The 12,434-nt window shown below is 42.0% G+C and overlaps 1 protein-coding gene across 11 annotated transcripts in view; it reads left to right on the top strand.

Annotated features, from left to right (window-relative positions):
• WNK3 (WNK lysine deficient protein kinase 3) overlaps positions 1 to 12,434 on the top strand; it is a 164,091-nt gene that overhangs the window by 108,417 nt on the left and 43,240 nt on the right. For all 11 annotated transcript variants that reach the window (XM_061614118.1, XM_061614117.1, XM_061614114.1 and 8 more), the window contains 6 exons: positions 146 to 204; positions 1,749 to 1,896; positions 3,705 to 3,821; positions 5,279 to 5,434; positions 5,533 to 5,584; positions 8,455 to 8,589. In XM_061614118.1, coding sequence (XP_061470102.1) covers positions 146 to 204; positions 1,749 to 1,896; positions 3,705 to 3,821; positions 5,279 to 5,434; positions 5,533 to 5,584; positions 8,455 to 8,589 — 667 coding nt within the window. The remainder of the gene's footprint in view (positions 1 to 145; positions 205 to 1,748; positions 1,897 to 3,704; positions 3,822 to 5,278; positions 5,435 to 5,532; positions 5,585 to 8,454; positions 8,590 to 12,434) is intronic.

The following is a 12,434-nucleotide window of genomic DNA, read 5'->3' as shown; positions in this document are numbered from 1 at the left end:
GTCTTGAGCACGGCAAAGTGTAATTGTGTTCAAGCACACAAATGGTTTGCATTTTGTGAAGTTACTTACCTTGCTCAGTATCACTGCATATAGATGAGGATGGCAAGTGCTGAATCAACATAATCAATTTGTTCCCTACTTCTAGGTTTCTATCTTGGCAGCAGAGCAACAGTCAGGAGTTCAAAAACAGGATTCTGTCCAAGAGTGAGTCTGCATCAAGATTAATTCATTGGGGTGATAGAAGGCAGGACTGCTTAGGGCATGATGGTCAAAGCTGATGAACATTTCCACTGTGTGTCTAGAAAAGACCAGTTCACTGCCTGCAAGGGAAGGAAATGTGTGTTCACTTCAGTCAGAAGGCAGCTGAAGGGAGGGTGTAGTGATGAAAACCCTCATTATTATCTACCTGCTAGTAACATCTTTGCTTTTTGCACTTTTTCAGACTATTGGTTTTAAAACTTGTTTTCCTGGAGTTGTGGTGTTTCTCATCTTTGTGCAAAGTAGCAAAGATTGTGAACTGACTTGAGACAACAGTCTGGGCTAGCTCAATTATGCAGCTAATCGGGCCTGACTATTCCTTGTTAAAACATGTTATGTCACTCAGGCTATCTGAACAGAGGACTAGTCACAGCAGAGGAGAAAAGAGTGTCCTGGCTTTCATAGTTTGTTATGATGAGCATGATGAGAAATGAGCTAGGCTTTGGGGAGATGCAGCCCTGCATTGCTGAATGAGTTGCTGTGGGTGCTTTTTTCTTTGCCTGTAGAAATATTATAGTCTTTTCAAAACATTAAAGCTTGTATTATTAAGGGTGTTGTTCATTGGCTGTAGTGTGAACCCTGATCTCACTATTTTTCTGGTCAACAAATTGTGCCACTGTTTTTAATGTTTCAAAAACAGGCAAGATCTTTTAAACAATTGATGGAAGTGTAAAAAATGAATGTGTATAGCACAGGCAAGAGTGTCCATCTTCAACAAGCCAAACTTAAAAACTAGTGGCTGTCTCCAGCCCTACTCTGATCCATTTTTATTTATTTATTTATATTTATTATCATTGTTTTTCCTCCGCCCTTTTCCCAAAACTGGAACTCACGGCGGCTTCCAGATAAAAGCACACATATAATTAAAAACATACAAAAGTCTAGATTAAAATCAAATTAAACAATTGACAGTATGAAAACCATTCATACATACAGTTAAAATAATTCAAACTCAGTTTAAAATGATACAATTAGACAATAGCAATGCAGCACCCTTCAAGTCCTGTCCTTAACAGCTTTCAGTTCCAAAGGCTTGTTGGAATAAAAAAGTCTTTGCTTGCCAACAGAAGGACTGCAAGGAGGGGGCCATTCTTGCTTCCCTAGGAAGGGAGTTCCAAAGCCTCGGGGCAGCCACCGAAAAGGCCCTATCTCATGTCCCCACTAGTCGTGCTTGTGAGGACGTAGGTATTGAGAGAAGGGCCTCTCCTGAGGATCTCAGGGCCCGGGCAGGCTCATAGAGAGAGATACGGTCTGACAGATAGCCTGGACCTAAGCCGTATAGGGCTTTATAGGTCATCACCAGCACTTTGAATTGTGTCCGGAAACTTTTCAAATGTTGAATAGTTTAGCTGCTATAACCTAATCCAAGCCCTGATTTGGGCTGGTTGATATGTGGAATAAGTTTTACCTAAATTAATGTTCAAAAGTTATAGAAAGCAAGACTTCCCTTAAGAAGTATCTCTGTACATTCTTCTTTCCTATCTTTTAAGGCTAATTCCCGATCTAGCCACTCTGAAGGAAGGAGCCAATGGGTGTGACCTTCCAAGTGGAAATGGCAAACAAGACAAGAGCAAGCAGCGGAGAGCTTCCTGTGCCCGACCGGAGAAGGGAACCAAATTTCAGCTCACTGTGCTGAAGGTTTGTTTGTGTAGCTCCAGAATAGAATTCAATGGCAGAACATTTGTCTGGAAAAGGTATTTGACTTGGCTTGAACCTTAAAAGAATGCCACCTTTGAGGCTGTTTGCCTGGGCCTTAATACTACTTATTCTTACAATCCTGCTTTCTCTTTGCACATTAACATTTGTAACCAGCAATTCCTTAACATCCATAAATTCTGTAACTTGGGCTCCAGACATTGATTTGTTTATCTAGTTAATGTATGTTAAGAAGTAGCCCTTTGGCTCAGTCACTTTTTATATTCCCAGATCATATTTCACGTTGTGTGTGAGTGTGTTCTAACTCTGCAACTTTGAGAGGAGCCTCTTTATCTCTTTCATACATAAAAATGTAACTGTCACACTGTGCAGTTTGCAGCACCACAGAAAGGTGCTGCCGCAAACTGCAGTGTGAATGCTTCCACCACCACCCTGCATGCAGCAAAGGTGGCAATCTTGGCGAACAAGAGGTGGCCTATGTGCAACGGTGGCTATGTGGTGGCAGCAGCAGCCTGGGTGGGCTCAGCCAATGTGCAGCCTACGCAGTGGTGGAGTGGTGGCAGGAGCAGCCTGGGCATGTGGGCGGGAGTCCGGTGTGCAGCCTAGATGCGCTGCATGGTGGCAGTGTTTTCTGAGGAGGCGATGGAACAGGCGAGGCAAGCTGGTTGGTGAGGAGAGTGGAGTTGCCTTGGGGGATGGCAAGCAGGGAGTTGGCAAGCAGGGAGTTGGCAAGCAGGGAGTTGGCAAGCAGAGTGAGCAAGGGTGCAGAGCCCCCCAGTAATTTTTATAACATCTGTTGTGTCAGGCAGAGCCAGTGTGGTGTAGTGGTTAGAGTGTTGGACTACAACCTGGGAGACCAGGGTTCGAATCCCCACACAGCCACGGAGCTCACTGGGTGACCTTGGGCCAGTCACTGCCTCTCAGCCTCAGAGGAAGGCAGTGGTAAACCTCCTCTGAATACAGCTTACCTGAAAACCCTATTCGTAGGGTCGCCATAAGTCGGGATCGACTTGAAAGCAGTCCTTTCCATTTTGTGTCTGGCAGCAATTTTGTGGATGGCAAGTTGTGGGATGAATTTTGTGTCTTGCAAAGTGTACTGTTTAAAATACTCAGTTGGGTACAATACTAGATAAATTATTCTTTATTTCCTGATTTGTGCATCCAGCGTTACAGATGGCAGATGGCGTTAGTTTTTTTCATATCTATTTAACTTAAATTTGTTCTTACAGCTTCACATGATCAGAAATGAAAGGGTTGCGGTCAGTTGCTTTTAAAACAATATAGTGTGAAGAGGGCCTAGAATCCATTCCAAAGGAAATACCAAAGTATTTGCAATCAGGCTATCATTGAAGGGAAAGACTTGAATATAGTCTTCAGGAGAAGGACAAGAGTTATATTTTCAAGCCTCCAGCCAATGTTTATAAAGCTTTCTAATGGGATATTTCAAACTGTGGCCATTGAAGCCCAAAGACCATTAGGCACTGGCATTTTCAACTGATGGCAAATATTGCAGAAATGAATTCTATTTGTAGTCATTTTCATAACTTAGGACAACATATAATGTGTACATGATTGTCCATTAAAGACAACAACAAGGACAATTGACAATGCTGAACCTTGTTAAGCAAAGGTTAATTATTGGTGCTTTGCCCCTTTAGCTGTTGGACTAATGATGTCGTTTGATAGGATTGGTGGCACTCTGATTAGGCAGAGGTGATCTTTGTTTACTAGGAATTGCAAACAAGAGGAATGTTCTGTCTAATGACACAATGTGTTCTTTCTTCAACCAGGTGTCAACATCAGGAGATAACACTGTGGAGTGCCAGCTTGAGACTCACAACAACAAGATGGTCACGTTTAAATTTGATGTTGATGGAGATGCTCCAGAAGACATTGCAGACTACATGGCACGTTTCTTAGATCCTGCTTCCCAATAGATATTGTTCCAATGCTTGGGTTGCTCAGGACGATGTGCAGTTACCCTATGTCTTGTTCATAGCATTTCTCAAGATATGGAAACTGTGAAGTCTAACCTTCCACTTGACATCCCCTTGTCTTGCACAGTTTATTTTGAGAACTAACTTTGAGAGGCTTTTGGGCAATGTCCTAAAAATGGAGAGGATTTGGGGGCTGTTAGAGGAATCAGTGAAAACTGGGTATGGAAATTTAACTAAACTAAACTCCCAGGCACTATCACTTTTTGGAACATCACATGTAAGGAGTTCAGGATTTTTTTTTAAAAAAACCTCTTAAACCATTTGAATTAACCTTTTAAAAGTGGTTGTTTCATGCTTGCTACAGATTCCTGCAGGTCCATCTGCTGTTGGGTAATAAGATTTAGAATGGTGTCTTAGCCCTAAAAAAATGAGAGTATTTTAGGGCAGGTTGGATGAATGATTCAGGGTTTGAACATCATTGAAATCAATGGAAGAACTTTGAGAACTATACACATTTCTTCTTTAGACGTAAATCTTGCTGCCTGATCCTGCACATCTTTACTTCTAACAAGGGTCTTGTACCCCTCCAGATGTTGTAGATTACAAATCTCATTATCCCTAATCACTGGCCATGCTGGACAGGGCTCATGGGAGTTATGGCCTCCTGATGTTGGACTTCACCTCCTATTAATCCCAGCCAGCATGCCCAGTGATCAGGTATAGTGGGAGTTGTAATCCAACAGCATGTGGAAGACCCTGACTTAGAAACTAGGCCTACTTGGGATTGACTTCCAACTAAGTGTGCACAGGATGGTAGCCTTATATTTACTACAGAAAATACTGAACAGAGCACATTGATCTTCTATCAAGATGTGGTGTAGAGGGCTGTAGTTACACGCTGCTTTCATACCTGATGCAGCAGCACTGCTGAAGCTGAATAGGTGTGTTCTGATCAGACCCTTGGATGGGAGCCCCACACAAGGGTGGGACTTTTGTAAAAGACCTTGATCCCTGCTACCATCGTGATTTGTGGTACCATGCAGGAGTGTGGACTGAGAGCAGACTTAATCCTTTTGGGACATGACTGGCATCGCTCAGGGTAATGGATTCCACTAGGTGCACTGACGCTAAGCCCTGTCCAGGGAGCCAATTGGCTGTGCCAGGTGGCTTCTGGGGGTATTGTAAAATAATATTTTTAGAAGAATAAATACTTAAATCGTAATATGATTTTAGGATAAGTGCTATTTCTCTATTTGAGTAGACGTGAGATGGCTTCTTGCTATATGAATGTCAATAATTTTGGCTATATGTGAGCTTTCCTGCAGCCAAACAGTATACTCTTTTAGAAAGCTAAGACATCCCTGATTATGAAAACTGTGAGAGAAGATACATCTACATTCTCTACTGTTTTTTCCTTCCAACAATAGGTTGAAGATGACTTTGTGTTGGAAAATGAGAAAGAGAAATTTGTTGATGAACTGAAGGCTATTGTTTGCCAGGCCCAGGACATCATCCGCAGTCTTCCTATTGAAGAGCGAACCTCTGGGGCAGAGTCTATTCCTTCTGATGCAGCTAACACACAAGTAAGTTCTGTTTGATTTGTGATGCCACTTTTCTGGGAAAGTGTGTGCTTGTATTGGGAAATTCCCTTTTTATATTTATCTATTCATTTTTAATTCAGACAGGATCTTCTGAACAAGTTCAGATAAACCCAGCATCTACTCAAACTGGCAGTAAGTAACTATTTTAAAACATTTAACATTGAAGGAAGGATAAACAAACCACCTCCCACCTTCCTTAAAGGTGAAAGTGACAAAAATAGTTGCTATTTTAGCAAGAACTAAAGCAGTTTAATTCCTTGTCATTTGGGCTTGCTTTTGTCTCCTAAATCCCTACACTGTAATTCACCCTCAAGTAGTGTTTTATTGGCTATAGTTTCCCTGCAATAGTACTCATAATTGTATGAAAAGATTCTAAAGGTCTGAGTGACAGTATTCTAGGCTGAAGCTGGGTATAACAGCAAAACAAAACAAAGCACAGAAGCCTTCTGTCAAGTAAGCAGTATATAAAAAATAAATAATGAGCTCTTAAAGGATATGGACTGTTTGGTATACATTCTGGCATTGGTTTGATGTAGCTGCGCAAACAAGGATCTCTGGTTTACCTTTAGGAACCTTCATTGTCGTTGGTAGTGACTCTATCCCAAAGCAGGTGGAATCATAAGGCAGAATTCATTACTTATAGCAGGGCAGCTAATGTGGCGGCCTCCAGATGTTGGATTATGTCCCCCATCATCCCTGACTATTGGCCGAGCTGCCAGGGGCTGAGGGAACCTGGAGTCAAACAATAACTGGGGGCACCACTTTGACTACCCCTAACTTATAGTCAGTGGTGTGGTTTCAAAAGTAATTGAAAATCTAGCCAGTTCAGACTTTCCTTTTTGAGGTTTAGTACAAAAATAGCAAAAATAATGTGTGGTGCCATCAATTATGAAATGGGGCATACACATTTAAATAGCTGGATTTCCATGTAAGAAATATAGAAGAAATGGTTGAGAGAGGATGAGACTCTCTCATGTATGGGTTTTCTCTTAGTGGAAAGTGAAAATTGGAATGTGCACTGTCAGCTGTGTTCCTTTGTGTGGTGTTAAGTCAGTCAATTAGCATGATGGGCTACTTTTCAAAAGAAATTAGAATTAGAATCCATAATTTTATTTGACAAGTCTTCACTGAGTTATCTTTATTTCTCTGATTCTGGTATGACCTTCATATCAACAGAACAATACAAGTTGTAAGATTTTTTTTTTACACACAAGTTGAGCATCTGTCTGCTCTTGATTTGTAATTTCTACCACCTCTAGTATACATATCTTGATGCCCCTGGAGACTCGAACAATTAAACCCTTGGCCAGGATTCAAGAAGCTATATGACTAGTTCCGTGCAGCTAAGATAATCTTTCAGTGTGCTTCTGACACAAAAATCTTCCTTACTACATCTCAGATCAATTCTTAAACAGAGAGCAGATTGTCATATAGCATGGGGACCCGCTGTTCAAAGAAAAAATGTCAAAAAAAATCATTGAGCATGTTTAGACCATGGGTGAGCCTGAAGCAACTGTTTGGCTCCCAGCCCTGCAGTCCATTGATGGTTACATAGTGGCCAGATATAACTTATTCTTACTATGCTAAACACTTTGATAAATGTGCATTTGATCTTCTATAAGAGGTACATGTTACTTGTTTGCTAAATATGTATCCCACCTTTCCACCAAATGGTGCTCAAGGAGGCAAGGAATCAATGTTTTTGTGTCATATAAGCAAGGGACTTTAATAAAGTATAGTATAAGCAGAGTGAAAACTGTATGATAAAACAGAGGTATACAATGCCATCCAGGTACAAATCAGAAAGCCCTCTCTACTTCAGCCAGGAGGAAACACTGGATTTAAGGAAATCTATTGAAACTAGGTAATGGCCCTATTATTTTATGGGGAACTTCTGGTTCATATTTTGTTGCTAAATGATTTGAGTTTCTTGCCTTGCAGCCTAGAGTCGTGGGCTAGTTTCTGGTGTTTTGGTGAAAAATAGCAGTGTAACAGAATATTCCTGTTGAAGCATGAGCAATATGACATGGGATAACCTGCACCTAGTGTTGGGGTAACCTGCACCTTGACTTTAGGGAAGACAGGTATGGGGCAGGTGCTTGGCACAATGAAGGCCCCACAAGATAGATGTGCATTTATCTTGGGGTAAATATGGTTGAGGAATAGCCTGAGAAGCCTACAGTCTCAGTTGGTAGCCACCCTAGATTAAGGGAAAAAACAGTGGAATTAAGGCAATGCAAAAGCAGGTTAGCTTCATAGGCGGCGTTCATTCTGGTTTTTTTGTGCAAGTTCACTGATCCAAGGAAAATGGAAAAAGTAGGGCCACGTGGGCCCATGGCACATTTGGGCAGCACACACACAGACTCTCACAGTGGTGGGGTATCATTGGAAGCGAAAGGGCTTTATTTTATTTTGTTTTATTTTTATTTTTAAATATTCCATTTTTCCTGTCCAGGTTTGTGATTCAACATAATATGTATTGGAGGTAGAGATGGCAGCACCAACACTGTTTAGAGTTGCAGAAGAGAGAGCCAGTCAATTTTAAGTAACTAAGATGTGCAAAAAGGCAGGAAGGATTTCTCCCTTCCCTTAATAGTTGCCTGGGGAGGGGCTGTCTCGCCATTTTAAAACTCTGCATCTAAATAAGCAAGGAGATGAAAAGGCATACAGAGGGAGAGTCTGTCCTTTCCACAGCTGTTCAGTTACAAATTTGAGGATGAGTCTTGCTGCACAAACGCATGTATATTTACTCAGAAGGAAATGCCACTCTGTTCAATGGAGTTTATTCCTTAAGTGGGTTAGGATAGCAGCCTCAGTGCCTTAAGGCCAACTAAAGGATTCTGATTACTAGACATTGTTGCTTCTAAGGCTTCTACTCTCAGCAGCAGTGATGTTCCTATAGTCATGTTTATGCACATTTTGATATTTCCCCCCCTTCTTGTTGTGCACTTGAAATACGGTAGAGGAGTGATCACCCCTTATACTTCTCTCTTTCCCTCCAGGTGATTCCGCTCCCCAGTCATCCCCTGTTGGTCGCTGGAGATTTTGCATCAATCAAACAATAAGGAACAGAGAATCCCAGGCACCTTGCACTCTTCTACAGTCAACTACAGCTGGCCCAGGGTGTCAGATAACAGGTGAACATGTGATGTATTAGAAAGATTGGGTCATTTCTGATTTGTTCCTTTGTATCTGGACAGTTTTAGAGCTGTAGCCAGGACTGAGCTTAGGCTTTTTGTCTCAGGTGAGAATGCTCAAGGTTTCAGATTGGAAGGTTCCAGGTTTAAGGGCTGTATTCAATGTTTTTTGTCTGCTAGCGCAAGGACTCTTGTACTAGTGAGTTTAACATTATGCACCAGAGAAATCCAATGCAATAGTTGCATTAGTGGAAATTCTTTGTGCAGATTGCGCAGTCTGTTGTGCAACTAAGTTACCAGCTACCTGCTTATGCATTCTCTTGTACAACAACATTCTGCTGGTGGAACAAGTATATCACTAAGAGACTTTAATATAGCACTACACTGGATACAACCCTATGTTTTCAACACTGCTGAAGACCAGAACCCTTTTTTGGGGAAAGAGTTACCTCCCTTTCAACATTTTTACCTTGAAGGCCAGAGGCCATTCTTTGTCCATTAGGATAGCACCTGCCTAGTTCAAAAAGTGTGACCAGTTGATGATTAACTCCCATTCTGTATCCCAATGGGTTTCTCTGTGCCAAAAAGGCTGTGCTCAAGTTTTGCTGGGTTGGTTTTCTTTTTTCAGTGTATTGGCAGCAGTTTTGCTTTATTACCACTTTCCTTAAAAATCCTTTCAAAAATGTGTGTGTTCAGTTGCAGGCAAGTGCAAAATGAATATATCTGCCATATCAGCAACAGCACAATCGCACAAACTGACATTTCAGATTTGCAGTGTTGTGCTAAGAGCTGCCACCACCCCAAACCAAAACATACTCTTCTGTTGTGTCAGACTGGACTCAGGCAGTATAAGGAAAAGCAGCAAATGGCAGACCAGCTTGGTTCATGTACAATAACTGTGGTGACAGAATTAACTTTGGGTTCCTGTTTGCATGTGTTTTCCTTTGTTTAGATTTTAGTGGGAATAGATGATTACCATCAAAGTAGTGCAACATAAACCATATGAACACACCTTTGGTACCTGCAGCAAATCCAGATGTTTTAAGTAATAGAATAAGTCAGCCTCATGCTCAGTCAAATTCAACTCCACACCAGCCAGGGTGAAAATTAGTGTAATGATTCCTTGCGCTAAGCATGCCACGGTACTTATAATTATTGGAAGAGTTTTGGTCTGACCTTCTGCTAACACTGCTAGCACTGTTGCCTTCTCTCAACTTGGGGTAAAGGAGGCATCTAACAGTAATGAGTCAAATTCTATCACACAGAAAAACAGATAATCTTTAGCAGTCTTGGAATAAGGGGACAGGTTCTCTTATGGATTGGTAACTGGTTAAAGAACAGAAAGCAGAGAGTAGGAATAAATGGACAGTTCTCACAATGGAGTGATGTAAGCAACAGAGTCTGCAAGGACATACCGTATATTCTGGCGTATAAGACGACTTTTTAACCCAGGAAAATCTTCTCAAAAGTCAGGGGTCGTCTTATACGCCGGGTGTCGTCTTATAGGGCGGGTGCTGAAACTTCCAAGCCAGACTGGAGAATCTGCGGTCGCCGCATATGGTGGGGGGAGCTCAAAAACGGCCGCGGCCGCATCCCCACCGTATGCGGCGACCGTATGAAAGCAGCAAGGGCGGCGCTGTACAAGTACGGTAGAAGAAAATCCACTCACCAGGATTCAGAAGTGACTTAACGCGGTCCTGATGACTCCTGAGGACTGCAGTGAAGCGGCGCAGGCACGCATGTGCGAGATCTGAGAGGCAGAGAAGGAGGTAATAGGATACAAGGGCGGGCCAGACGGGTGAAAGAGGCGTGTTTGCGCTACCGCTCTGATAGTCTTGGAGACAGGGAGGGCTGGGCAGGCAGGGAGAGCTGACCAATCCAAGCAGGCTTTGTATACAACAACCAGCCAGTCGCCGGTAAGGTACATCGCTTGCCGTGATTGGCTGGTTGTTGTATACTGCGTACCACATACAGTACAGCACCAGTATCTGTACCTGTTCATACAGTATAGCACCAGTACATACAGTACAGTATACAAATGTCCAACAGTCAAAACCCCATCATGGCTCCACCAGCAAGAAGAAAGAAATATGAAGCCAGTTTCAAACTTAAAGTTTTAAACTTTGCCGTGGAACATAATAACTGCGCTTCTGCAAGACAATATGGAGTAACAGAAAAGATGGTTCGGGACTGGAAAGCAAATGAAAAAGCATTAAAGAGTATGCCAAGGGGTAAGTGTGCATTAAGAAGAGGCACCCCACATTGGCCAGAACTCGAAAAACATGTAGCAGACATGGTGAATGAGCATCGCCAAAACGGTTATGTAGTGACACGAAATAAAATACGTTTGTTTGCACTTCAGTGGGCCAAATCTAACCCAGATCACAGCAACAGATTTAAGGCCACTGTATCCTGGTGTACTAGATTCATGGGAAGGCATAATTTGGTACTGAGGCAAAAGACGAAAGTTGCCCAAAAATTACCTGCAGATCTTGACAGCAAAGTAAATAGTTTCCATCGATACGTAATACAACAGCGCACTAAACATGGCTATGCGTTAAGTAGTATTGGAAATATGGATGAAACTCCAATGAATTTTGATATGGTTGGAAATAAAACTGTCCATCAAAAAAGTGAAAAAACAATTTTAATTAAAACAACAGGACATGAGAAGTCCAGTTTTACAGTGGTACTAGGATGCACAGCTGATGGCGCCAAACTGAGACCAATGATTATTTTTAAAAGAAAAACAATGCCGAAACTCAAGTTCCCTGTTGGTTGTTTTGTACATGTGAATGAAAAAGGCTGGATGGATGAAGAAGGGGTAAAGCTATGGCTTGATAATGTATGGAGCAGGCGACCAGGTGGACTTATTCAAAAACGTAGTCTACTGGTGTGGGATATGTTCAGGGCTCATTTAACTCCCAGCACCAAGCAAAGGCTTGCAAGACTAAACACAGATGCGGCAGTTATTCCTGCAGGATTGACATCGTTGGTACAGCCACTGGATGTGTGCCTAAACAAGCCATTTAAAGATCGCATTCGAGAACAATGGAATGAATGGATGGTTAGCGGCGAAAAGTCATTCACAAAAGGAGGAAACATGCGTGCTCCACAGTTGGATGTTTTGTGCAAGTTTGTCATAAAAGCCTGGAATGATATTGATGCAGAAACAGTAATCAAGTCTTTCAAGAAGTGTGGCATATCAAATTCATTAGATGGTATGGAGGACGACTACTTGTGGCAAGATGAAGAGGAAGCCGAAGCTGAGACCACACCATCTGATACGGAATTCGATCCATACGATGACTGCCTTACAAATGTATCACAAGATGTCATTGATGTACTTATGATATCAGATGACGAACAGGAGGATTTTGAAGGCTTTTAAAGGGAAACTGTCACGCCAGCAAAACCTGTAAAAATACCGTAGCTTGCAGTTATGATGGGCGTTGCTAACTCGCCAGGGACTTGCCCGGCACTTGCTCTCTCTCTATTGTTTGTTATCTTCCTCCTATCATCATCAGTTCCAGTTTGGTTGTCAGCTTAGAAAACAAACAGCATGGCAGCTCCCATGGGTTTATTGTCTTATCCTTCCTTTCAGCTTTAGAGTGAATTAGGAAAAGTTTAATCCACTTGCACTGTTTTATGTTTACATGTTTGATGACAAACAGCCTTATGTTTATAAGTGACAGTTTTCCTGCTAAGTACCTGCATGTCATAAGCAGGGGTAGTCTTATACGGCGAGTATATCCCAAACTCTATATTTTAACTGGAAAAGTTGGGGGTCGTCTTATACGCCCAGTCGTCTTATACGCCGGAAAATACGGTACACTTGTTCATAA

The sequence above is a fragment of the Rhineura floridana genome, chromosome 3 (assembly GCF_030035675.1).
Source record: "Rhineura floridana isolate rRhiFlo1 chromosome 3, rRhiFlo1.hap2, whole genome shotgun sequence".
In the NCBI taxonomy this organism is placed as follows: Eukaryota; Metazoa; Chordata; class Lepidosauria; order Squamata; family Rhineuridae; genus Rhineura; species Rhineura floridana.
Note: the sequence above shows the minus strand (reverse complement) of the source record. Positions and strands in the feature narration are given on the sequence as shown.